This window comes from Salmo salar, chromosome 10 (genome assembly GCF_965601325.2).
Source record: "Salmo salar chromosome 10, fSalSal1, whole genome shotgun sequence".
NCBI classification, from domain to species: domain Eukaryota; kingdom Metazoa; phylum Chordata; class Actinopteri; order Salmoniformes; family Salmonidae; genus Salmo; species Salmo salar.
The window spans coordinates 21,103,462-21,130,194 of NC_138300.1; the positions used below are offsets into that span (position 1 = coordinate 21,103,462).

General features: G+C 41.8%; 2 protein-coding genes across 4 annotated transcripts; one reads left to right on the forward strand and one right to left on the reverse strand.

Annotated features, from left to right (window-relative positions):
* Positions 1–525: 525 nt before the first annotated feature.
* On the reverse strand, positions 526–18,120 carry LOC106613733 (mitochondrial coenzyme A transporter SLC25A42). Of its 2 annotated transcripts, none has more exons than XM_014216288.3 (8): positions 17,841–18,120; positions 17,351–17,487; positions 15,034–15,133; positions 14,881–14,906; positions 11,875–12,041; positions 8,548–8,664; positions 3,607–3,758; positions 526–3,499 (listed from the first exon to the last, which is right to left on the reverse strand). In XM_014216288.3, the coding sequence occupies exons 2-8, from the start codon at positions 17,429–17,431 to the stop codon at positions 3,174–3,176; spliced, it is 969 nt and encodes a 322-aa protein (XP_014071763.1). In that variant the 5' UTR covers positions 17,432–17,487; positions 17,841–18,120; the 3' UTR covers positions 526–3,173. The 2 variants fall into 2 exon arrangements, with proteins under 2 accessions (XP_014071763.1, XP_014071765.1); XM_014216290.3 differs by having other exon boundaries at positions 17,351–17,456; positions 17,841–18,098.
* Positions 17,915–26,233, forward strand: LOC106613732 (MAU2 chromatid cohesion factor homolog). Of its 2 annotated transcripts, none has more exons than XM_014216286.3 (19): positions 17,915–18,638; positions 18,943–18,960; positions 19,142–19,213; positions 19,332–19,427; positions 19,538–19,632; positions 19,792–19,819; positions 19,989–20,144; positions 20,327–20,473; positions 20,609–20,699; positions 20,820–20,923; positions 21,104–21,181; positions 21,314–21,388; positions 21,499–21,582; positions 21,662–21,711; positions 23,355–23,432; positions 23,547–23,658; positions 24,395–24,485; positions 24,606–24,733; positions 24,891–26,233. In XM_014216286.3, exons 1-19 carry the CDS (start codon positions 18,324–18,326, stop codon positions 24,963–24,965), a joined length of 1,893 nt encoding a protein of 630 aa, XP_014071761.3. In that variant the 5' UTR covers positions 17,915–18,323; the 3' UTR covers positions 24,966–26,233. The 2 variants fall into 2 exon arrangements, with proteins under 2 accessions (XP_014071761.3, XP_014071762.3); XM_014216287.3 differs by having other exon boundaries at positions 17,961–18,638; positions 21,314–21,379.
* Positions 26,234–26,733: the final 500 nt, after the last annotated feature.

Consider the following 26,733-nt stretch of genomic DNA (forward strand, 5'->3'; position numbering starts at 1 on the left):
CATGACCAGCCTTTCAAAGCACTTCATGGCTACAGACGTGAGCGCTACGGGTTGGTAGTAATTTAGGCAGGTTACCTTAGTGTTCTTGGGCACAGGGACTATGGTGGTCTGCTTGAAACATGTTGGTATTACAGAATCGGACAGGGAGAGGTTGAAAATGTCAGTGAAGACACTTGCCAGTTGGTCAGCGCATGCTCTCAGTACATGTCCTGATAATCTTCCCTTCGTAGTCTGTCCCTTTGTAGTCTGTAATGGTTTGCAAGCCCTGCCACATCCAACGAGTGTCGGAGCCAGTGTTGTCAAGGGCTACAACGAAACTGTACACTGTTGGGGGTACTCGTGGACCAGGGTTGGGAAACACTGCTATAAATGAATCATTCATAAAAAATATTGCAATTAGACGTCAAGTTCAGTAATTAATACAGGATGTGTTTTTAGCATAATTTGTGTTGATCAATTAATTGTTATTTCACATATACACTGATCTCAAGAAGTACGTTTTTTAGTATATTCAAGACATCAATATCAAATCAAACAAATCAAATTTTATTGGTCACATACACATATTTAGCAGATGTTATTGGTCACATACACATATTTAGCAGATTTTATTGGTCACATACACATATTTAGCAGATGTTATTGCGGGTGTAGCAACATTCTTGTGTAAAGTTTCAATAAACATAGAAACAGATTTATGACAAACTGGATTTCCTTCACAATAAGACTACAGATAATAGAAAGACTACCTTAATATTAGAAATATACTGATTATATATTTATTCCTTAGGCTACATGTAGCGGGCAAATATGGATGATGTCCATTAGATTCCAGTTAGACACTACAACTCTATATTTCTAGACACCGGATAGTGAAACTGTGCAGTCCTGCTGAAATGATTACTGACTGTGAAGGAGTAGCCTTCACTGTAAAATGAATGAATGTATTTATGGTGTGTTTATATATCTAGGATCCTAGCTAAATTGTCAATCCATTATCACATGCAAATCCAGTTAATTCATCTTTATTCATCAGCACAACCTTTAACTGTTTGTTTGAACGTTAGAATGAGTGACATGTCCCTTTATTGTCAGCTGACTGCTTGCGAGCCTTGCTAATATGCTGATTGCACACACCTGTGGCCTCCTGCCTGAAACGCTTCAGTTTGTTTAAATGGAGGATGGCATTCAGTGTGTGAGGGACTGCAGGCATGTTGTTAATAAAAATAAACTATTTATGATATCACCATCTCTTTCTCATCAACGTGAGAGGGCATTTGCCAGTTATCACACACTGACGGTCAGGTCCAATGGAGAGAAGAAAAAAAATATATACTAATGCAAATGCTCAGAAACAAAATTTAACAATTAAAAAAAACTTTTTTTAAAAAGAGGGGTAAAAATGATCACTAGTTTTCAAAACTCGCCTTGCGAGGAGAACGTCACAGGGCCTTTTTCTAAAATGTTTTATGAGTTGGAGAACACATTGGGAGGGATCTCAGACTATTCCTCCATACAGAATCCTTCCAGATCCTTGATATCCTTCGTCTGCCCTCTTCAATTTAAACCAGTCCGGAGACTGAGATGGCCATTGCAAAATGTTGATTTTTGTGGTCAATTACTTTGTGGATTTTGATGTGTGCTTGGTGTTATCGTCTTACTGGAAGATCCAGCAAGATCAGCATTCTTGAAGAGGCAAGCAGGTTTTTGGCTAAAATGTCCTTGTACTGGGTAAAGTTCATGCTGCCGTTGACCTTAACAAGAGCCCCAGAACCAGTGGAACCAAATTAGTCCAATAACATCAAAGATCCACCACCATATGGAACAGTGTTTTTTCCCTCTTCATATGCATCATTCTGTGGAAGCCTAGAGCTTTATTTTCGTGTCATCTGACCATAGCAAAGATTCCAAACCAACTGCCAATGCCGTTTAGCAATCTCCATTTGTTAGATGACATGACAATTGAGCTCTTTGGCCACGCACACCAGTTAATTGACCACAAAAATCCACATTTTCCAATGGCCATCAGTCTCCGGACTTGAACCACATGAAAAGCCTGTGGTTTTAATTGAATAGGGTAGCCCATAAGCGCAGATGAAGGATATCAAGGATCTGTAAAGATTCTGGAAATATTCTCCAAGATCCCTCCCAATGTGTTCTCCAATCTCATAAAACATTTTAGAAAAAGGCTCAGTGTCGTTATCCTCGCAAGGAGAGGTATTGAAAACAAGTGTGGCAATAATTTTGACCTATATTTTTTGGAGAACAAATATTTACTTGATAAACAAAATCTCTTTCTCTGAGCAATTGTATTAGTATAAAATATAATTTTATAATTTTTGAGCATATAATATAGCTCAGTACTTGTATTTATTTTATACAGTATTTTTTGCTCATCTTTATCAAGGGTGCCAATAATTTTCCTGACAGTACATTCCATCTTACATTTTAACTGTAAAAAAACAGCAACAAGCTCTTTGGAACAAATCTACATTCCCAACTACCAGCAATCAAGAAACTATCAACAATCAGATTATATTTTCTGGCAGCAAGGCCCACTAGGTGACTCTTCCATGAAACGTTGATGCTAAATGCAAAAGTGAGCAGAGCAGCGGATTACAGCTGCAACAAGCCCTGAAATAATCAAGAAAAAAAGCAGCAATGCATGGTTGAAAATATAAGTCAATCTAAAGTTTAAATCAACGGAAAACGTTGTGAGCATAGTTGATAAAATTCCATACTAAAATGAACCGATCGTAAAGTTCTTCGCCTCTGAATATCTCCAGCCCCATTAAGTGCCCTTACCAGAGATAATACCACAATCTCAAACAAATATCAGGACTGGAAATGTAAAATCATTCACATTCTCATACCTCTCATATTGCAAACTCATGCACACATCTACCCTGTTTGAGGACACTTATTTTAGCCTTAGTACAGACACCCCATCCATCAACAGCAAGAGTGGGGGGGTCTGGCTGTGCGTGCTTAATGTGTGTCAGAGGATGTGCGCTTAAATAAACTGACAGCTTCTGCCTCCACCTGTCTGTCCAGTATCCACCCTCCCCTTTCAATCCCTATCTGACTTGTAGAGGACCCATCTTGTGTCTGTGACCGACGGACGACAACTCTAGTCCCAACAGTGAACCTTTCCTCTGGCTCCCTCTGTTGGCTCAGTGTGTGAAGTATCCCAACTGGTGCATCTTGTGCAGGAAGTTGTGCATGAGGTCAAAGGTGGTGAAGCTGACCCCCACAGCGATAGGCCCTTTGATCCAGTTCATACTGAGGCCCTTGTAGAGTCCACGCACCACACCCTCCTGCACCACGATTGCTTTCATGGTGTTCAGGACGCTGCCGTACTGTTGACCCGTCACCCCTGCCGTCTGCATGCGTCGGCGAACCACGTCCAGCGGGTAAGAGGCCGACTGGCCGATCAGGCCAGCACACGCGCCAAATGCCAGACGCTCGTAGGAGTACGGCTGGGACCGCCTGGTCCTCTCTGGAGAAAGGAATGGGATAAGGAGAGAAAGAGAGATCAAATTAAGCCCTTAATCAAAAAGCTAATCATTAAATTAAGACAATCCAAAAAGAAAAAGGAGGCTGTACCTGCATGCAGTTTCTTGAGGGTCTCATATGTGAAGAAGGTGATTCCTGAGTATGGGATCACTCCCAGGATGGTCGGGCAGAAGCCTCTGTACAGGGTCTTAATGCCCTCCTCCTGTGTAATGCGCACAAACACGTGCATAATGTTGCTGTACCTGTAGGGAAGAAAGATTAGAGTAGGATATTAACCTATATGGATATTAGATAAGGATAAAAACATTACCTATATTACCCTATATACCTGTTAAACTTTGAATAAGTGGGCAAAGGGGGAACCACGTGCAGGCAGTGCTCGAAATTAAAAAAATTCATTGGTAGCACTGGTGCACCCAACTTAAAGTTAGGAGCACCACATAAAATTTTTTGATTGAGATACAGCCTATATTGGGCCTATATGAATTCTAGTTACCTTTTTTGTTTTTACTTTTACACAGGGGAGCCCAATTGAGACCAGGGTCTCATTCACAATAGTGCCCTGAGTACAAACATTTTCACAATCAAGAAAATGAACATTACAAATAAAACAAAAAGGGTACAAAAAAAAACTACAAGGTACAATACTACACTGTCAACAAATAAACCATTACAATCAATCGAAACAACTGCAATCCTCAATGAATTCCTTTAACACCAGAGTCCTAAACTGCCCTAGCGGCAAAAGGGACTGAAGATACAAGGAATTTTGCAGGTTATTCGAACAATGAAGGGCACTAAAACTAAAGGAGGATTGACTTAAATTGGTCAAGTGGGTTTGGTAGCTCATTCTTTAGCAATGAAGTTAGGTAAGTTGGAAGCTTGTGTAGTAGGGCTTTGGAAACAGAAAGGGAGTAATGAATTGATCTGCAGCACTTTAATGGGGACGAGCCAACCTTTTGTTACAGGCTGCAGTGGTGAGTATCAAAACTGTCACCAGTGATAAAACTAATGGTGCTATGGTAGACAGCATCCAAAGGTTTAAGAGTAGTGGCTGTTGCAATCTGGTAAACGGTGTCACCATAATCAGGAACTGACTGTACAATCTGCTTCCTGCTATTTAGGGAGAGGCAAGATCTATTTAAAAAAAAATAAGCCCCCTTTAAATCTTAGCTTTTTAACTAGCTCATCTGTATGTTTTAAAACATTGTGACCTGTCCTCCACAACCACCCGACCTCAACGCAATTGAGATGGTGTGGGATGAGTTGGACCGCAAAGTGAAGGAAAAGCAGCCAACAAGTGCTCAGCATTTGTGGGAACTCCTTCAAGACTGTTGGAAAAGCATTCCAGGTGAAGTTGGTTGAGAGAATGCCAAGAGTGTGCAAAGCTGTCAAAGGCAAAGGGTGGCTACTTCGAAGAATCTAAAATATATTTTGATTTGTTTAACACTTTTTTTGGTTACTACATGTTATATCAATGTTTATGTCTTCACTATTATTCTACAATGTAAAGAAAACCCCTTCAATGATTAGGTGTGTCCAAACTTTTGAAAGGTACTGTATATACACACACAGTATTTATACTCCGGACTCTGACAATGCGCGTCCTAATATTGCTATATTTCTTATTCTTTTACTTTTCAGATGTGTGTATGGTTGTGTATTGTTAGATATTACTGCACTGCTGGAGCTAGGAACACAAGCATTTCAGCCACAATAACATCTGCTAAATATGTGTATGTGAACAATAAAATTAGATTTGAAGTGAATCAGGCCCTATGTTTTATTTTTATTAGTACATCATGGATGTACATCATCATTAGTACATCATAGATGTACAGTTGATGTCGGAAGTTTACATAGGTTGGAGTCATTAAAACTAGTTTTTCAACCACTCCACAAATTTCATGTTAACAAACTATAGTTTTGGCAAGTCAGTTAGGACATGTACTTTGTACATGACAACTCATTTTTCCAACAACTGTTTACAGACAGATTATTTCACTTATAATTCACTGTATCACAATTCCAGTGGGTCAGAAGTTTACATACACTAGGTTGACTGTGCCTTTAAACAGCTTGGAACATTCCAGAAAATTATGTCATGGCTTTAGAAGCTTCTGATAGGCTAATTGACATCATGTGAGTCAATTGGAGGTGTACCTGTGGATGTATTTCAAGGCTTACCTTCAAACTCAGTGCCTCTTTGCTTGACATCATGGGGGAAAAAAATAATCAGCCAAGACCTCAGAAAATAATTGTAGACCTCCACAAGTCTGGTTCATCCAATTTCCAAAAGCCTGAAGGTACCACATTCATCTGTACAAACAATAGTACGCAAGTATAAACACCATGGGACCACGCAGCCATCATACCGCTCAGGAAGGAGATGCGTTCTGTCTCCTAGAGATGAATGTACTTTTGTGCGAAAACTGCAAATCAATCCCAGAACAACAGCAAAGGACCTTGTGAAGATGCTGGAGGAAACAGGTACAAAAGTATCTATATCCACAGTAAAACGAGTCCTATATCGATACCTGAAAGGCCGCTCAGCAACGAAGAAGCCACTGCTCCAAAACCGCCATAAAAAAGCCAGACTACGGTATGCAACTGCACATGGGGACAAAGCTCGTACTTTTTGGAGAAATGTCCTCTGGTCTGATGAAACAAAAATAGAACTGTTTGGCCATAATGACCATTGCTATGTTTAGAGGAAAAAGGGGGAGGCTTGCAAGCCGAAGAACACCAACCCCCTACCGTGAAGCACGGGGGTGGGCAGCATCATGTTGTGGGGGTGCTTTGCTGCAGGAGGGACTGGTGCACTTCACAAAATAGATGGCTCCATGAGGAAGGATATGTGGATATATTGAAGCAAAATCTCAAGACATCAGTCAGGAAGTTAAACCTTGGTCGCAAATGGGTCTTCCAAATGGACAATGACCCCAAGCATACTTCCAAAATTGTGGCAAAATAGCTTAAAAACAACAAAGTCAAGGTATCGGAGTGGCCATCACAAAGCCCTGAGCTCAATCCTATAGAACATTTGTGGGCACAACTGAAAAAGTGTGTGCGAGCAAAGTCTACAAACCTGACTCAGTTACACCAGCTCTGTCAGGAGGAATGGGCCAAAATTCACCCAACTTGTGGGGAGCTTGTGGAAGGCTACCCGAAATGTTTGACCCAAGTTAAACAATTTAAAGGCAATGCTACCAAATACTAATTGAGTGTATGTAAACTTCTGACCCACTGGGAATGTGATGAAAGAAATAAAAGCTGAAATAAATATTTCTCTCTACTATTACTGACATTTCACATTCTTGAAATAAAGTGGTGATCCTAACTGACCTAAAACAGGACATTTTTTGCTAGGATTAAATGTCAGAAATTGTGAAAGTGAGTTTAAAATGTATTTGGCTAAGGAGTAATGTAAACTTCTGAATTCAACTGTACATCATTAGTACATCATAGACATCAAAGGGTTGAAATAAAAATAAAGTATATGAGTCTGTTAATGCATCATTCTCTACAATCTGTTTTGAGGTTATTGGATTTTCAGAGATTATCCTTTCAAACAGGTGGCCAGTTGAGGCAAAATGCTTATTAAAAGCATCACACATTTCTATTTAGTCTAGATTGGGTGCAGAGGCTGTCAAAACCTGCTGGGGAAAGGAGGGGGTGGAGTTTTGTTTCAAAGATTTGACCACTTTCCAGAAATTGGCTAGATTACCACCACTCTCAGATACACAATTCAAGAAGCATGTTGATTTTTTTTTTAAACAGGGATAGACATCTATTTCTCAAATGTCTGAAGGACTGCCAATCAGAAGCAGAATCAGTTCATCTGGCCTTAACCCAAGCTAAATTTTTTTCCTGTAAACCATGGATTGCATCGGTCTTTAAACCTTCGTTTTTGTAAGGCACATGTTAATCTGCAAGAGAGTTAAACAGGGAAATAAAACAATTGTTGTGCCTTTAACTAATATGGAACACCGTTAAACACATTCGTTTATTATAAAAGCTAAAATAAATACCTGTCATTGAAATGACAAAGTCATTTGTGGAATTGTAGGTTTCTACATTGTGTATAAATCACTATTTTCTATTGAGAGTCATTACATTGAAAATTGTACACAGTCTCTTAAAAATGTAAGGTTTGTATTGACGATCATTGATCTCCTGAAGAATCTATCCATTGTCCCTTCTTTCTATGGCCCCAAATGTTTGGACAAAGACAGTACAGTATGAAGATAGGCAGAAACTGCTTCTTCAATATAAAACCCAGATTACACTTGTAGGCAATGTCATGGCGAAGTTGGCTAGCTAATCTCATGGGTAGAAACACGTCATCGGGTCTAACTTTCGTATCGCGCCAAACTGTTCATGTGCAGGCCGTCAAATCAAAGGCACTCCTCAATATAAAGTCATTTCTTGACGAAAATCACTTTCACAAGGTTGGAGTAATAACATGTTTAACTACTTAAGACATTCGCTAGAATCTAGGTTGTGTCTTTAGATTGAGAAAATGCACAACTATGGATGAATTTTTCACTTCTCTCATTGACTTCTCAAAGCCCAAACCCTGGCCTAGTCTGCTTGGTCTGTTACGCAAGTGTTCCCGGAAGTTTCACGATGTTGCGCCTTTGGGTTTAGAAACTCTGTGGTTTTGAGTAGTTTTAGAATGGCCCACGAAATGGTTTATGAATGTAAAATGTGGTCAATGCGATCCGCTATAGAAATATAAAAATGCTGAGGCGGTAATAGTCAGATCTTGGTTGGGTTAGAAGGAAGCTAGCTGTTTTCGCTGTAGTAATGGTGCAACCATGACGCTAACACATCTGCACTCGCTTGTTTCTTTAAGGCACTCGGAAACAACAATTATGGGAGATTTTGTTCATAGTCACACAGTGCTCCCAAAATAAAACTCCTGGTCTCACAGCAAAATATTTGGTCACATTTTTTGTCACACTTTAGAGTCCTGTGTATTTATACATTCAAAGATTGACATTTATGAGTGTTGTTGGAGAGCCCTACATTTGTCTGGGTGTCACTGCCATCCTGGCCCGCACCATGTCCAGGGGGTAGGTGAGCATGGCAGCTGTGGTGCCAGCCAACGACCCTGCCAGGAAACGTGGAAAAGGAGTAAGGGCTCTGAAACAGACAGATCAAATTACATCAGAGTGCAGCTATGGTTTCGACAATGGATATCATTGAATTATTATGATTTTTTTTCACACTAGAGAAAATGGTTTGTTCTGTTCAAGAAAGATCACTGAAGGGTTGCCTTGGAGGCTGATGATAACCACCAGAGTTCAGAATGGTGCTACATTAACAAATCAAATTGTATTAGTCACATGCGCCGAATACAACAGGTGTAGACCTTACAGTGAAATGCTTACTTACAAGCCCCTAACCAACAATGCAGTTTAAAAATTAAGAAATAAAAGGAACAAGTAATTAAGGAGAGCAGCAGTAAAATAACAATAGCGAGACTATATACAGGGGTACCGGTACAGAGTCAATGTGCGGGGGCACCGGTTAGTCGAGGTAATATGAACATATAGGAAGAGTTATTAAAGTGACTATGCATAGACAATAACAGAGAGTAGCAGCGGCGTAAAAGAGGGGTTGGGGGGGGGGCAGTGCAAATAGTCTGGGTAGCCATTTTGATTAGATGTTCAAGAGTCTTATGGCTTGGGGGTAGAGGCTGTTTAGAAACCTCTTGGACCTAGACTTGGCACTCCGGTACCGCTTGCCGTGCGGTAGCAGAGATAACAGTCTATGACTAGGGTAGCTGGAGTTGCTGGCGTTCCTCTGACACCGCCTGGTATAGAGGTCCTGGATGGCAGGACGCTTGGCCCCAGTGATGTACTGGGCTGTACGCACTACCCTCTGTAGTGCTTTGCAGTCTGAGGCCGAGCAGTTGTCATACCAGGCAGTGATGCAGCCAGTCAAGATGCTCTCGATGGTGCAGCTCTAGAACCTTTTGAGGATCTGAGGACCCATGCCAAACCTTTTCAGTCTCCTAAGGGGGAATAGGTTTGTCGTGCCCTCTTCACAACCGTCTTCGGTGTGCTTGGACCATGTTAGTTTGTTGGTGATGTGGACACCAAGGAACTTGAAGCTCTCAACCTGCTCAACTACAGCCCCGTCAATGAGAATGGGGGTGTGCTCTGTCCTCCTTTTCCTGTAGTTGAGGAAAGAGGTTGTTGTCCTGGCACCACACGGCCAGGTCTCTGACCTCCTCCCTATAGGCTGTCTCGTTGTTATCGGTGATCAGGCCTACCACTGTTGTATCATCGGCAAACTTAATGATGGTGTTGGAATCGTGCCTGGCAGTGCAGTCATGAGTGAACAGGGAGTACAGGAGGGGACTGAGCACGCACCCGAGGGACCCCTGTGTTGAGGATCTGTGTGCCGGATGTGTTGTTACCTACCCTTTCCACCTGGGGGCGTTCCGTCAGGAAGTCCAGGATCCAGTTGCAGAGGAAGGTGTTTAGTCCCAGGGTCCTTAGCTTATTGATGAGCTTTGAGGGCACTATGGTGTTGAACGCTGAGCTGTAGTCAATGAATAGCATTCTCACATAGGTGTTCCTTTTGTCCAGGTAGGAAAGGGCAGTGTGGAATACAATAGAGAGGGAGAGGTTGAAAATGTCAGTGAAGACACTTGCCAGTTGGTCAGCGCATGCCCGCAGTACTCGTCCTGGTAATTAATCTGGCCCTGCGGCCTTGTAAATGTTGACCTGTTTAAAGGTCTTACTCACATCGGCTGCGGAGAGCGTTATCACACAGTCGTCCAGAACAGTTGGTGCTCTCATGCATGTTTCAGTGTTATTTGCCTCGAAGCAAGCATAGAAGTAGTTTAGCTCGTCTGGTAGGCTCATGTCACTGGGCAACTCTCGGCTGTGCTTCCCTTTGTAGTCTGTAATGGTTTGCAAGCCCTGCCACATCCAAGGACCGCCAAAGCCGGTGTAGTACAATTCGGTCTTAGTCCTGTATTGATGCTTTGCCTGTTTGATGGTTCGTCGGAGGGCATAGTGGGATTTCTTATACGTTTCCGGGTTAGAGTCACAGCTCTAGCCTTTAGCTCAGTGTGGATGTTGCCTCTAATCCATGGCTTCTGGTTGGGGTATATACGTACAGTCACTGTGGGTGCGACGTCCTCGATGCACTTATTGATGAAGCCAGTGACTGATGTGGTATACTCCTCAATGCCCTCGGAAGAATCCCAGAACATATTCCAGTCTGTGCTAGCAAAACAGTCCTGTAGCTTAGCATTGGCTTCATCCGACCACTTTTTTTTTTGACCGAGTCACTGGTGCTTCCTGATTTAATTTTTGCTTGTAAGCAGGAATCAGGAGGATAGAATTATGGTCAGATTTGCCAAATGGAGTGTGAGGGAGAGCTTTGTACACGTCTCTGTGTGTGGAGTAAAGGTGGTCTAGAGTTGTTTTCCCTCTGGTTGCACATTTAACATGCTGATAGAAATTTGGTAAGACGGATTTAAATTTCCCTCCCAGAGCGCCACCTCTGGATGAGCGTTTTCCTGTTTGGTTATGGCGGAATAGAGCTCATTGAGTGTGGTCTTAGTGCCAGCATTGGTCTGTGATGGTATGTAAACAGCTAAGAAAAATACAGATAAACTCTCTAGGTAGATAGTGTGGTCTACAGCTTATCATGAGATACTCTACCTCAGGCGAGCAAAAATTCAAGACCTCCTTAGATATCGTGCACCAGCTGTTGTTTACAAATATACGTAGTCTGCCCCCCCTTGTACCAGACGCCGCTGTTCTATCCTGCCATACAGTGTATAACCAGACAGCTGTATGTTGATAATGTCGTCGTTCAGCCACGACTCCGTGAAGCATAAGATATTAAAGTTGAATGTCCCGTCGGTAGTTTAATCTTCCTCGTAGGTCATCAATTTTATTTTTCAATGATTGCATGTTAGCTAGAAGAATGGAAGGCAGTGGGGGTTTATTCGATTGCCTACGAATTCTCAGAAGGCAGCCCGACCTCCGTCCTCTTGTTCTCCGTCTTCTCGCAAATGACGGGGATTTGGGCCTGTTCCCGGGAAAGCAGTAGGTCCTTCACGTCGGGCTCGTTAAAGGAAAAAAAAGCTTCTGCCAGTTCGTGGTGGGTAATCGCTGTTCTGATGTCCAGAAGTTATTTGCAGTCATAAGAGACGGTAGCAGCAACATTATGTACAGAATAAGTAAAAAAATAAGTTACAAACAACGCCATTTTTTTTCACAAAAAAACACATTCGGTTAGGAGCATGTAAAACGTGAGCCATCTTCTCCGGTGCCATGATACATATGTGTATTCTCAATTATTTTCACTGAGGGGTACTTTACTCACTTTCCCTGGAAGCCATAGTATCCCCCCAGGATTCTCTTGTACTGGTCGTGGGAGCAGAACTGGATGGCAGCGTAGGGGATGACCCGCACCATGGTGGCAGAGTTGCCCCTCCACAGACTGAGGAAGCCATCTTTCATGTATGTACAGTAGAGGAGTCTGAAGGCTTCCTGGGGGGGGGGGGGGGGGGGCACAGCAACAACAACCTTAACACTAACTCAACAAGACATCCGTGGTCCTGAACCCATTCTTCGAGGGTGTCTCATTGAGAGTGGAATATGCAAAAAAAAAAACTTTTCCAAATCACACATGCATATTAATACCCACTTGTACGTGTGTGAAATAGGAGAAATATAAGCACCTACCAAATTATTTTTACTATTATTAGGGGTCCAAGCCCTGAAAGGGATGGAACCCTATTATAATTGCTAGGATTAATATTACATTTATTTATTTTTTTCCTATTTTTGGAGAGCTATAGCTCTTAAATGGTAACTACAAACTTGGTGGGATGGTGTAAATTGGTGGCCGAATAGTGGCGCTACAAACAACATTTGACTTCAAAAGGTTTTACAATTTTCAACAGCATCTCCTCAGAGACCACTAAACCGATTTCTCCAAAACTTGGTGTAAAACATCTAGAGACCAAGATTTGTAAATGTATTATAAATGAAGTTGATATCTTAAACGTCATGGCCGCTGTGAGCCAATGAAGTTGAGTGCGGTTGGGCCTGACAATTTAAGTCGCTCTTGGAGGGAATGGACTAAGGATGTTAATGGTTAACCATTAAATTGGTTAGCCGCCGAAAATATATATTTGACCATGCTTATCGGTCTATAGGTTAATTTGCATAATTGTGTGGAATTACATTTTCGTTAGTCGTCATGTGTCTTATCACACGCGCAACAGCATACTCAGCCTAGTTTGAGGCGCGGAATGGCCTATCACCTGTCAGAGCAGCTCCTCAAAAAGCTGGTACTGGAGTGAAACATGCTTTTATAAGCCCAGTCATTGCACAAAAGATTATAATTCTAAAGGCAATTGCGTGTTAAAAACTTTTTTGATGGCCACGATTAAAAAAGCGACTATTTTTATTTCTCAATCTCAACTTCTAATTAAAGCGCAACTCCCATTCGCCATTCGTGTGCATAGGCTATAGTCAACGGTAAGCAGAGTCACCCACCACTTTACAATGTGACCTTAAGACAGTATAATTATTTGAAACCTGAACGTTTTACTTTACCTCAAATAATGAGGAATGTCTTACCTTGCTTCAAAGTAGCCTAGCCAAAATCCAACCATAGAAATGTGAAGATAATTATTTTATAAAAGACTTCCTCATGCCATTAACCAGAATTTCTCTCCTGTTCTATTGAGTTTCATATAAACTTCATTTCATTGTCCAGAAGCCAGAGGCACAATCCTAGTCTTATTAGCAACCCATCCTAGTTGCAGCTATCAGATTCCCCCTCTTTCTACAAGTTGCTGAGATTTTTACCTCTGTCACATTAGGTGAGCTGTTTAGAACAGTGGTTTCAGCTCCACTGGCATTAGGTGTGCTATTTAAAACAGTGTTTTCAGCTCCGCTCGCATTAGGTTTAAAACTGTTTTCCCACAAATTGCATTTTAGCAAATGATGTTTTATTAGCTGCTTCATTACAGCAGCTGCATGTTCCATAATAGGCTATTGCCTTTTGACTAAGACGATAGGCTTATTGTTGCATGTTTTCATTAATGAAAAATGTCGGTTCCTTGTATGCATGCATAGTATTTTTTGTTGGTCACGCTATTTTACTGTTTGGAATTGTTTTTACCATTTTTTGACTGATTAATGAGGGTCGGTTAGTCAGCAGGAAAATTGACAGAAATGTGCCTCCCTAATCAAGACGCACAACAAGACTAGACTTTCTGAGACCCTGACCAAGGACCAGTGTATCGAGACCATGACTAGACCAAGACCAGTTTAAATGGGGAAAAACAAGATCAGTAGAGTAAACTTGAGTAGAGTACAATACATTAGACTGGTAATGTTTGGGCCAAATAGGCATCTGTGTTTGGGCTCTTGGAGGGTTGGACATCCCTGCTGGCTAAGCATCTCAATAATCTATACTATTTCCTGAAGTGTGCACTGGTCCACTATTCACATATTGGTCCTCTGTAGCTGAGTTGGTCGAGCATGGCTCTTGCAACGCCAGGATAGTGGATTCAATTCTCGCGACCACTCAAATGTAAAGAAAGTATGCACGCATGACTAAGTTGCTTTGGATAAAAGCAACCTGCTAAATGGCATATATTACATGTTATAAGATTTGTGTAAGTGCAAGAAATGGAGTCAAGACTGGAACCTACAATACATGCATGCTCTTCCATAGTGTTCAAACCTGACTTTTGCCAGGAGGTGAGCATGGCTCAGAGGGTTGTAATACATGCCACCCCATAGCGGCCCAGGTTCAAATCTCACCAATGCGACTTTCAGATAGACATCCCTAGACAGTGAGGAATTGTTGGTGTTGTGCCTGAACCAAATTTGATTATGTAAAATAAGGGCATAATATTTGAGAAAGAGAAAAGGGCTAACACAGGTAATTGCTGCTTGCAGCTAGATTTATTATTATTAACTCAACAAGACAGTCAACACCTTGGGGAGAATCCTAACTTCAAATTGTCACTTAGTCTCCCATTGACGTCAATGGGAGACTATGTGAAAATATGATTTAAGTGGAAGTTAGGATTCACCATTATGGCAGCATGGAGAGAATTTGTGACTGTTCAGCGTTGTAATATTTAATATACAGAACATTACCTTTGAAATAGCAATGTTTTGAGCTTCAGCTTCAGCTTCAGACAGACAGATTAAAAAGTGACACACACCCAAGTGGCCAAATAACATTCCCATCTAGGAGATAACACCATTAAATCCTGCTCTGCCAGCCTCTGCCAATTGGGAAGACATACAGTACATCAAGTACATCTTTATTATTTTAATGTGAGTTATATAATAAACTCACCTTAGCAGAGAATCTTTGTGAAGACACTAAAGTAGGAGAAGAAGGAAAATAAGTATTAAGGCAAAGATACTAACAATTAAATTAGTATATATTTACAAAAGGAACCCCTACTTTATATTCTGAGTGCATGTTCTTCCAGGGAAATGGCCTTACCTTGGAAGATGATCTTGGTTCTGTCCAGAGGAGCTATGACTGTTTTGGCCACAGCTCCTGCCAATGCTCCACATAGCAGGGAGTCCCACACTGTCCATCTCTGCACACACAAAGAAACACTCAGTGTTCCACTTCACACAGGACACAAAAGACAAAGTCACTTTGAAATTATATCAGTCATAAACATACTCCATAACTCACGACTAGCATCACTACTCTGAAAGGTTCTGACTTAGAATATGTGGACAACTACAAATACCTAGGTGTCTGGTTAGACTGTAAACTCTCCTTCCAGACTCACATTAAGCATCTCCAATCCAAAATTAAATCTAGAATCGGCTTCCTATTTCGTAACAAAGCATCCTTCACTCATGCTGCCAAACATACCCTCATAAAACTGACTATCCTACCAATCCTTGACTTCGGCGATGTCATTTACAAAATAGCCTCCAACACTCTACTCAGCAAACTGGATGTAGTCTTTCACAGTGCCATCCGTTTTGTCACCAAAGCCCCATATACCACCCACCACTGCGACCTGTATGCTCTCGTTGACTGACCCTCGCTTCATATTTGTCGCCAAACCCCACTGGCTCCAGGTCATCTATAATCTTTGCTAGGTAAAGCCCCGCCTTATCTCAGCTCACTGGTCACCATAGCAACACCCACCCGTAGCACATGCTCCAGCAGGTATATTTCACTGGTCATCCCCAAAGCCAACACTTCCTTTGGCTGCCTTTCCTTCCAGTTCTCTGCTGCCAATGACTGGAACGAATTGCAAAAATCACTGAAGCTGGAGACTTATATCTCCCTCTCTAACTTTAAGCATCAGCTGTCAGAGCAGCTTACTGATCACTGTATCTGTACACAGCCAATCTGTAAATAGCTCATCCCCATATTGTTATTTATCTTCTTGCTCTTTTGCACCCCAGTATCTCTACTTGCACATCATCATCTGCACATCTATCATTCCAGTGTTAATTGCTAAATTGTAATTATTTCGCCTCTATGGCCTATTTACTGCCTTACCTCACTACTCTTCTACATTTGCACACACTGTATATAGATTTTTTTCTACTGTGTTATTGACTGTACGTTTGTTTATGTGTAACTCTGTGTTGTTGTTTTTGTAGCACTGCTTTGCATTATCTTGGACAGGTCGCAATTGTAAATGACAACTCGTTCTCAACTGGTCTACCTGGTTAAATAAAGGTGAAATAAAATAAATAAACACTACAGCTGTAATGGAGACTATAACATGTCATGATCACTGGCTGCAGATACAGACTAAAGCAGGGCTCTTCAACCGTGTTCCTGGAGAGCTACCGTTCTGTAACCCTAATCTAGGACACCTGGTTCTACTAATTAGAATAGGTTGATAAACTCAACCAAGTTCTTACAACTGGAGTTGGAGTGAAAACCTACAGGAGGGTAGCTCTCCAGGAACAGGGTTGGAGACCCCTGGGCTAAAGGTATCACATATAGGTTTCTCATGCTCTTGGAGTACTGCAAGGGTGTAATTTTAACTATCTTTCAACAGATTTCTAACCCATTTTACAGTAGACTGTAGTAAACCTCTCCTCCATGAGTATACACTTCATATGATCTGCAGAGCAGTAATGTGCCATTATGTCATTGTATCGTGTAGGCTACTTTAGTGTACAGCACTCCAAACATAAACAGCTTTACTTGCCTCTAACTGGAGGTGGAGATAATCTCTTAGCTGGTTCAGAATGTGTTTGTGTGTGTGAGGGTGTGGGTTGTAAAAGTTAATTGGACGGCGGACCCAATAAAATCCCTGATAACTGAATAACTTGCATTACAGCGACTTTTTTTCTTCAGTTAAGAACAAATTCTTATTTACAATGACGGTCTACCCTAACCCGGAGGACGCTGGGCCAACTGTGCGCCGCCCTACGGGACTCCCAATCACGGCCGGTTGTGATACAGCCTGGAATCGAACCAGGGTCTGTAGTGACGCCTCTAGCACTGATATGCAGTGCCTTAGACCGCTGCGCCACTCGACAGCCCCAAATTAGTGATGACTAATGTTGCCAGTGCCATTTGGTACTCCTTAACAATAAAATATGCAATCTAGTCTAGTCCACTTTAACCCCATACCCATGTCCCAGGGTCTCCCATACTACCCAAAGGTTACTTGCTGTTCTGGTAAACATGTTTGGCAGCCTTCAGCTGGCTGGTCTTGGCCTGCATGTTCCTGCTATAAACAGCTCTGTGGTATGTAGGCCTGCCTGGCTGCTGTTAGGCTACTGCATCAGGGAAAACCCATGATGTAGGGGCTGAGGGGGGGGCTCACTTTAGCCTGGCCGGAGGGAGGGAGAGACAACACTGCTGCCTGGGGCTGTGCCATCTGGTGGTCCTGCACTGTATGGGCCATGTGTGCCCTTGACGACGCCCAGGATCTATGACAGTCAGTCAACACCAGACAAAACACTGCATGAGATAGAAACATGATGATAAACAACATATCCTCCCACTGCATGCATAGATGAGCTCTGTGTCACCTTCAATAAATATGCTGTTAAATGTATCAACTTCCCTATTTGCAAAGTAACAGAAAATAATTAACAGCTAACTACATACTGTTTAATTTCCTCTGTAATAAAACAGTACATCACAATTGGTTATGTAAGTCATTCTAGAATATTCCCAACTAAATGTAACATTTTTACTTATTAGGAACACAATATATGATCTACTATTATTATGAGACACTCACCAATCTCTGCAAAATAATCAAAATAAATAATCAAACGTTAAGAGAAAAAGTAAACATTGCTACACACCACTTCAGCACGCACACCACTTGGGCTAAAAATAAAGAAGTGGAAATGAATGCGCAATCGAATTCCTCGCCTTTAATCTTGATTACTGTACGTGTGTTTGTTGCAAATCCGGTCAATCTTGAACAATCTTCAGCAATGTTTCACATTCAGTGTTCAACTCCTCTGTCGTCTTCCGAGATGCGTCGCCACATTTCTCTATCTGTTTGATGTCGTTGGGTCAATATCTGTGGTCAACACATCAGTCAACTTGTCCGTCTATCTCAGCGTTTACGAATTTTTTTCCAAGGTGATTGAAAACGACAGGTGCCACACTGCGACAGGGAAGGTGGTGGCCTATTTTTAGGTGTTGTCTTCCTAAAAATTATTGGAGTTTGCTCGCGCACGAGATTATTGTCTTTCAAGGGTTTATCAGTTTGAGGGCACGTACAATTGTTTTGGACTACAAGTCCCATAGATATTTTCAAACCGAACATTGGACTCCACATGAAATCACGCGAGGGTGACACAGCACTCTTTTTTTTGACACAGCGTTCAGTACTTGTTGTTGTTGTTGTTTTCGGGAAAATGGCGTCCAACGTAGAGGCCCCGGAGTCGTGGTACCTCGCCCTCCTTGGCTTTGCAGAACATTTCCGCACCTCAAGTCCACCCAAAATTCGTCTGTGTGTGCATTGTCTTCAAGCGGTTTTCCAGTTTAAACCTCCGCAAAGGGTGGAGGCCAGAACTCACCTTCAACTCGGCTCGGTGCTCTATCATCATACGAAGAACAGCGAGCTGGCGCGGAGCCACTTGGAGAAAGCGGTGAGGAGGGAGAGTTTAGGAAAGCTCGATGATGGAACCAGAGATGCGTTGATCGAGGCCTTGAATAGTGAAATGGGAACAGTAACAAGTTCGATAACTAACTTTAGAGCCCGGCTTTCTGGTATCAGTCATAGGTATTTGGACTCAGAAGATAATTTGTTAGCATGATAGCCTAGCCGGCAGGCCTGCGCATCTTTCACTCGTTCAATGTGTTAGAAGTTGCTACTATTGTTGCTTGCTTTGACTGCATGCAACATTGTACTGCATTTTGTTTCTAACATCTTCTCTTTTCTATTTTTTCCAGTGGTTAATATCACAACAAGTATCCTTTTCAATGCTATGGTTTCAACCCCAACACTACAGTAACTAGCATTACAATGTCGTGCAATTCTGCAGAACGTTTCTCAGTTCTGTGTTTGCTGTTCCATCTGGTACATTGTGTCTCGATAGTAAAATTCTGTATTAAATGTCAATTAAGTGGTTTCCTTAACAGAATATCTCAGATCCCACAATTTGAAGATGTTAAATTTGAAGCAGCAAGTCTTTTGTCAGAACTCTATTGTCAGCAGATACCGGTAAATAAAGCTAAAATACATTTCCTGCTTTTGCAATGTCTGGAGATCCATTTTGACGAACATGTTTTCATTCAAGTGTAAGGTGGAGTAGTTTTGATTCTGTATTTGTTGTTTTCAGAATCTGGTAGATTCTGCAAAGCCTTTACTGCGAAAGGCAATCCAGATCTCACAGCAAACTCCCTATTGGCACTGTCGCCTGCTGTTTCAACTAGCGGTATGTTGTACTGTAAATACTGACTGAATTGACTTGTCTCTTTTGGATGTTTGATTGTAGGCCTTTACATTGCAGTGCATTGAATGTGTCTTATTTTTTTCCTTTATCAGCAACTGCACACTCTGGAGAAAGACCTTGTGTCTGCCTGTGACCTCCTAGGGGTCGGTGCTGAGTATGCCAGAGTGGTGGGCTCGGAATACACCAGGTATTGTAACCTTGCTGCGCTGAACTATTTACTTTTTTTGTCCCCATTAATAATCTGTAAAAGAAGATACAGTAGATGTTATGTTAAAGATGCCCTCCAGTGAACTTAATGAAAACATTTCTATAACGGTCGGCTGAATATGCAATGTGTGTTTCTCAGGGCACTGTTCCTCCTGAGTAAAGGAATGGTAAGTCTCAAATTCTTTTATGAAAATGCAGAGTTTTGTATCTGTCATTTGCGTTTTACTAAGTATTAACGGATATCTTAAGTATGCAATGCGCTTATAGCACGGGTATAAACAAATATTTTGCACTAGAGAATCCATACCGTAATGTTCTGTTTATCCTGTGTATCAGCTCCTACTGATGGAGAGGAAGCTGGGGGAGGTGCACCCTCTGCTCACGCTGTGCGGGACGATCGTGGAGAACTGGCAGGGAAACCCCATCCAGAAAGAGTCTCTCAGGGTATTTTTCCTGGTGCTGCAGGTCACACACTACCTGGATGCCGGACAGGTAAAGACTCCTGTCAGGCTGGATCAAAACCACCGATGCACTAACTGTGGTCCCCAAGGGCAATAACACCCAAGACTGTAGTCATGCACCCCTGGACAAGATAGCCTATATGCTTTCCCACTCAATTGTAGTGTAGTTGAAACAGCTTCACTGGTATTGACCACCTCCATGTTATGTTGCAGGTGAAGAGTGTGAAGCCCTGTCTTAAGCAGCTGCAGCAGTGCATCCAGACCATCTCTACACTCCATGATGATGAGATCCTGCCCAGTAACCCTGCTGACCTCTTCCACTGGCTGCCCAAGGAACACATGTGTGTTCTCGTCTACCTGGTGAGCCCCATATTTTCCCTTCTCCTCTGATACCTGAGGACTGATCCCCCATAGACACTGGTGCAGATCTGAAAGGATTGGATAGGTAAAAGCAACATGTTACATGGTAATAACCTTGTTCTCTAAATGTTCCAGGTGACCGTCATGCACTCCATGCAAGCAGGGTATTTGGAGAAGGCACAGAAATACACAGACAAAGCACTCATGCAGCTTGAGAAACTAAAAAGTAAGTGATTTGAAGCCCACATGCATCGCCTCTCTTCTGTACTACTGTCAAAATAATCTGTTTAACACCCACTGTTGTCTAAAACGTCTTGTTCCCCCCCCCCCCCCCCCCTTATTTCAGTGCTGGACAGCAGTCCCATCCTTTCAACGTTCCAGGTCATTCTGCTGGAGCACATCATCATGTGTCGGCTAGTCACTGGTCACAAGGCTACTGCATTACAAGAGGTAATGTAGAAGCATCCATGGACCAATCTTATTTCTGTTTTACTCATTCACTCTGAACATAAACACTGTGCAAAGTAACAGTGGAATGTTTAAAAGTTCAATCAAAGTAGCTACTGGAATATATGATGGGCAATTTCATGCCCATTGACAGTTGAGATGATGACTCTCTCCATATCCCAGATCTCCCAGGTCTGCCAACTGTGCCAACAGTCCCCCAGGTTATTCACCAATCACGCTGCCCAACTCCACACTCTACTAGTAAGTATTTGAAACCTTCACCCAGAATACATACCCTCAATTCACTATCTTGAATAACATTTTACCACCCACTTCTCTAACTGGAACTCTAAAACTCCCACTTTTAACTTTATGTGCTGTTCCATTTTTCAGGGCCTGTATTGTATATCTGTCAACTGTATGGACAACGCAGAGGCACAGTTCACCGCCGCTTTGCGGGTAAGTGACGTAAGTCGTAACGCTAAGCTTATTATACGGGTTCTCTCTGCATGTGTTCAATATGTATTACATTGTCACGTTTTGGATACTTAGTTAATCCGTGGGTGTTTCCTTTCCAGCTAACCACACACCAGGAGCTGTGGGCGTTCATTGTGACAAACCTGGCCAGCGTCTACATCAGGGAAGGAAACAGACACCAGGAGGTTAGTAGACACACACACACTATTCAATTTTACTGAAAATAAAGTATTGTCAACTGTATTAACCTTGTTTCTTTTAAAGCTCTACAGTCTCCTTGAGAGGATAAACCCTGATCACAACTTTCCTGTGAGGTGTGTAAACACGTATTGCGTAACACAGATTTTAGTGGTTGTTCTATTTTGCTTTGTAATCCAAACACATTCTCAGAGCCAAATACCTTGTTTTTTTTAAGGCTAAGAATGCAGCCCGTTGCTGAGATGGTGTACAGTGGAGGAAAAAAGTATTTGATCCCCTGCTGATTTTGTACGTTTGCCCACTTACAAAGAAATTATCAGTCTATAATTTTAATAGTAGGTTTATATGAACAGTGAGAGACAGAATAACAACAACAAAAAATCCAGAAAAACGCATGTCAAAAATGTTATAAATTGATTTGCATTTTAATGAGGGAAATAAGTATTTGACCCCTGCAAAACATTACTTAGTACTTGGTGGCAAAACCCTTGTTGGCAATCACAGAGGTCAGACGTTTCTTGTAGTCGGCCACCAGGTTTGCACACATCTCAGGAGGGATTTTGTCCCACTCTTTGTAGATCTTCTCCAAGTCATTAAGGTTTCGAGGTTGACATTTGGCAACTCGAACCTTCAGCTCCCTCCACAGATTTTCTATGGGATTAAGGTCTGGAGACTGGCTAGGCCACTCCAGGACCTTAATGTGCTTCTTCTTGAGCCACTCCTTTGTTGCCTTGGCCGTGTGTTTTGGGTCATTGTCATGCTGGAATACCCATCCACGACCCATATTCAATGCCCTGGCTGAGGGAAGGAGGTTCTCACCCAAGATTTGACGGTACATGGCCCCGTCCATCGTCCCTTTGATGCGGTGAAGTTGTCCTGTCCCCTTAGCAGCAAAACACCCCCAAAGCATAATGTTTCCACCTCCATGTTTGACGGTGGAGATGGTCTTCTTGGGGTCATAGGCAGCATTCCTCCTCCTCCAAACACGGCGAGTTGAGTTGATGTCAAAGTCCATTTTGGTCTCATCTGACCACAACACTTTCACCAGTTGTCCTCTGAGTCATTCAGATGTTCATTGGCAAACTTCAGACGGGCATGTATATGTATTCTTGAGCAGGGGGACCTTGCGGGCGCTGCAGGATGTCAGTCCTTCACGGCGTAGTGTGTTACCAATTGTTTTCTTGGTGACTATGGTCCCAGCTGCCTTGAGATCATTGACAAGATCCTCCCGTGTAGTTCTGGGCTGATTCCTCACCGTTCTCATGATCATTGCAACTCCACGAGGTGAGATCTTGCATGGAGCCCCAGGCCGAGGGATATTGACAGTTCTTTTGTGTTTCTTCCATTTGCGAATAATCGCACCAACTGTTGTCACCTTCTCACCAAGCTGCTTGGCGATGGTCTTGTAGCCCATTCCAGCCTTGTGTAGGTCTACAATCTTGTCCCTGACATCCTTGGAGAGCTCTTTGGTCTTAGCCATGGTGGAGAGTTTGGAATCTGATTGATTGCTTCTGTGGACAGGTGTCTTTTACACAGGTAACAAGCTGAGATTAGGAGCACTCCCTTTAAGAGTGTTTTTCTGGATATTTTTGTTGTTATTCTGTCTCTCACTGTTCAAATAAACCTACCATTAAAATTATAGACTGATCCTTTCTTTGTCAGTGGGCAAACGTACAAAATCAGCAGGGGATCAAATACTTTTTTCCCCCAGTGTATTTGACTACAAGCTGACGGACTTGTTTGTTTGGTTGTGTTGCAGCTCTCACTGTCTTCGCGCTGCAGCTTTCTACATCCGAGGACTCCTGTCCTTCTTCCAAGGACGCTACAACGAGGCCAAGTGAGTCTCCCCCACCTCCTCTTTTACTGAGTTGCTGAGAAGTATACCATAGGTCCTCAAATTTTCAGTGGGAATTGGAAAATAAATCATTTCATAATGATATTCTTATTACAGACGGTTCCTTAGAGAAACTCTGAAGATGTCCAATGCGGAGGACCTGAATAGACTGACTGCCTGCTCACTGGTTCTGCTAGGCCATATATTCTATGTACTGGGAAACCACAGGGTAAGATCACTCCACAATGGTCAGAAATGGATATTTTGCGAGGAACATCTACCCTGACCCTTTTCAAATATTATGTATGCGTCCATAGCTTACTGTATAGTGTACATTTTATTCAACGTGTGCGGAAAAAAGTATTTGTGTGTGTGTACAGTTGAAGTCGGAAGTTTACATACACTTAGGTTGGAGTCATTAAAACTCGTTTTTCAACCACTCCACAAATTTCTTGTTAACAAACTATAGTTTTGGCAAGTCGGTTAGGACAGCTACTTTGTGGATGTAATTTTTCCAACAATTGTTTACAGACAGATTATTTCACTTATAATTCACTGTATCACAATTCCAGTGGTTCAGAAGTCTAGGTTGACTGTGCCTTTAAACAACTTGGAAAATTCCAGAAAATGACATCATGGCTTTTGAAGCTTCTGATAGGCTAATTGACACCATTTGAGTCAATTGGAGGTGTACCTATGGATGTATTTCAAGGCCTACCTTCAAACTCAGTGCCTGTGATGAAAGAAATAAAAGCTGAACTAAATCATTCTCTCTACTATCATTCTGACATTTCACATTCTTAAAATAAAGTGGTGATCCTAACTGACCTACGACAGGGAATTTTTACTATGATTAAATGTCAGGAATTGTGAAAAACTGAGTTTAAATGTATTTGACTAAGGTGTATGTGAACTTCTGACTTAAACTGTAGCTTGCGTAACAATATGTTTTTGTTTTTCTCTAGGAAAGCAACAACATGGTGGTTCCAGCGATGCAGCTGGCCAGCAAGATCCCTGACATGTCTGTCCAGCTGTGGTCTTCTGCCCTTTTAAAAGGTGCGTCCCTACCTGTGCATTTCTTTTGTCTTTGGATTTGAGCTTCAATGCTCCCTACTAAGCTTAAAGTATTTGATGTTGGTTTCCTTGACCACATTTTTTTTGTCTTTGTCCCTGTAGATCTGAACAAGGCCCTGGGAAACACCATAGATGCCCATGAAGCAGCTCAGATGCACCAGAACTTCTCCCAGCAGCTTCTCCAGGACCACATCGCTGCCTGCAGCCTCCCCGAACACAACCTAATCAGCGTACATATCAATTTATCTTTAACTTTTTATCTTTAATTATTACTGGCGTCAAAGTTGTGTATTGTAAATAGATAATATAGGTTGTTTAGCTGTGTTTCTGTTGTCTGTCTGGCTTAGATGGGTACTTAACAGTACTAATCTCTGTTCCCTGTGACAGTGGACGGACGGCCCGCCACCTGGGCAGTTTCAAGCCCAGAACGGCCCGACAACCAGCCTGGCCAGCCTGCTATGAACACATGGCTCCATCATACACATGCATACGAGAGAGCAAGTGCAAACTGACAACACACAAGGGCTACCATTCTTCTAGCCTCAAAGATGTCTATAATTGAACTATCGTTTCTTTACGTCTTTTGAAAATTAGAGGGGTACTGGGAAAACATAGTAGCAGTTATACGATTAATTTATTAATGTTGATATTTTTGTAACTTTAGCAAAATATTTTACCGCTTTTCTTTGTATGAATGCCATTTTTCCTATGCATGGAAGTTACTGAAGTTGATTAACTCTACAACTGTTGCTAATCATTTGCTGAGGATTTTCACAGCTAGTCATTGTTTTGTAGCACCACATCCACGTGAATTAGTGTAGGTACACTTGGCATTACTTCTCATGTATTGAACCAGCAACATGTTTTGTTTCATGTTAAGTTTGGACTTGAATGTTAAATTGTTAGTGTTGAGATAAAGGGTTTGAATATTTCGAAAGAGTGCAAGAGAGAATAGTGAAAGAGTCAGAATGTTCATTAAGTGCAGTTACTTAATGGACCAGAAGGTGTCCCTTTTGAGCTGTGATTTGATAAACCTGCTTTGAGAGAGGAATATTTTTTGTAACATTTGACATGTCAAAGGTTTGCAACTTTCCAGAATTCTTGAAGCATCCCAGGATTCCGACAGAGTCGTTTGGGTTTCCTGAAGTGTGTGTGTGTGTGTGTGTGTGTGTGTGTGTGTGTGTGTGTGTGTGTGTGTGTGTGTGTGTGTGTGTGTGTGTGTGTAAGGCCTTTGTGTTGATCCAGAGGAGGTAGAAGAGGGGATCATTTTGAAGATGCATCACAAACATAACTATTATTGGCTATACATATGAATTCTAGTTCATTTATTGAGTTCCATAGATCATGAAGTTGGATATTTTTTTAACATACAAGAAACTTTTGGATAAAGAAAGTCAATGTATTACTTTTTGTTATGTTATAATTTGTCTTTATAGTTCTAGTTAAAGGTTTTCTTTACAATACATTGTATACATAGGCCACATGGGAAACCTTTATTGTACAGTGACATTTTATAAAGTAAATGTAGTCAAGTGTGTAATGTATTTTAACTACCAGTATCACATGTAGAAATCCAACTCAATGCTTGATATTTAAGTCAATCTATATGGACACGTCAGAAGCTTGAGTATTTGCCATATTCTATCCAATGCCTATGTTTTTATTGCTTATATTGTTTTTCAATATTTTTGGGGACAAAGTCTGAATAAATGTGGTATTTGCAACCATCATTTTGTGTTGTTTCAAATAAAAGAAAAATGCATTTGTCACGTGCCGAATACAACGGGTGTAGTAGACCTTACAGTGAAATGCTTACTTACAAACCCTTAACCAACAATGCAGTTTTAAGAAAAATAACTAAAAAAAAAGAAAAGTTTCAAATATTTAAAGAGCAGCAGTAAAATAACAATAGCGAAGCTATATACAGGATGTATCGGTACAGAGTTTGTCGATGTAATTGAGGTAATATCTACATGTAGGTAGAGTTATTAAAGTGACTATGTATAGATAATAACAGAGTAGCAGCAGCGTAGAGGATGGGGGCAGTGCAAATAGTCTGGGTAGCTATTTGATTAGATGTTCAGGAGTCTTATGGCTTGGGGTTAGACGCTGTTTAGAAGCCTCTTGGACCTAGACTTGGCGCTCCGGTATCGCTTGCCGTGCGGTAGCAGAGAGAACATTCTATGACAATTTGTAGGGCCTTTCTCTGACACCGCCTGGTACAGAGGTT

Excerpts from the sequence above, each read along its gene's own strand:
- LOC106613733 (XM_014216288.3), bottom strand. The coding sequence starts at position 17,431 with ATGGCCCATACAGTGCAGGACCACCAGATGGCACAGCCCCAGGCAGCA. Across the intron at positions 14,907-15,033 it reads AACCAAGATCATCTTCCAAG|TGTCTTCACAAAGATTCTCT; the intron begins GTAAGGCCATTT and ends CTCCTACTTTAG. Across the intron at positions 8,665-11,874 it reads TACTATGGCTTCCAGGGAAA|AGCCCTTACTCCTTTTCCAC; the intron begins GTGAGTAAAGTA and ends TGTCTGTTTCAG.
- LOC106613732 (XM_014216286.3), top strand. The coding sequence starts at position 18,324 with ATGAAATCACGCGAGGGTGACACAGCACTCTTTTTTTTGACACAGCGT. Across the intron at positions 20,700-20,819 it reads GCAGCTTGAGAAACTAAAAA|TGCTGGACAGCAGTCCCATC; the intron begins GTAAGTGATTTG and ends CCCTTATTTCAG. Across the intron at positions 20,924-21,103 it reads AGGCTACTGCATTACAAGAG|ATCTCCCAGGTCTGCCAACT; the intron begins GTAATGTAGAAG and ends TCCATATCCCAG.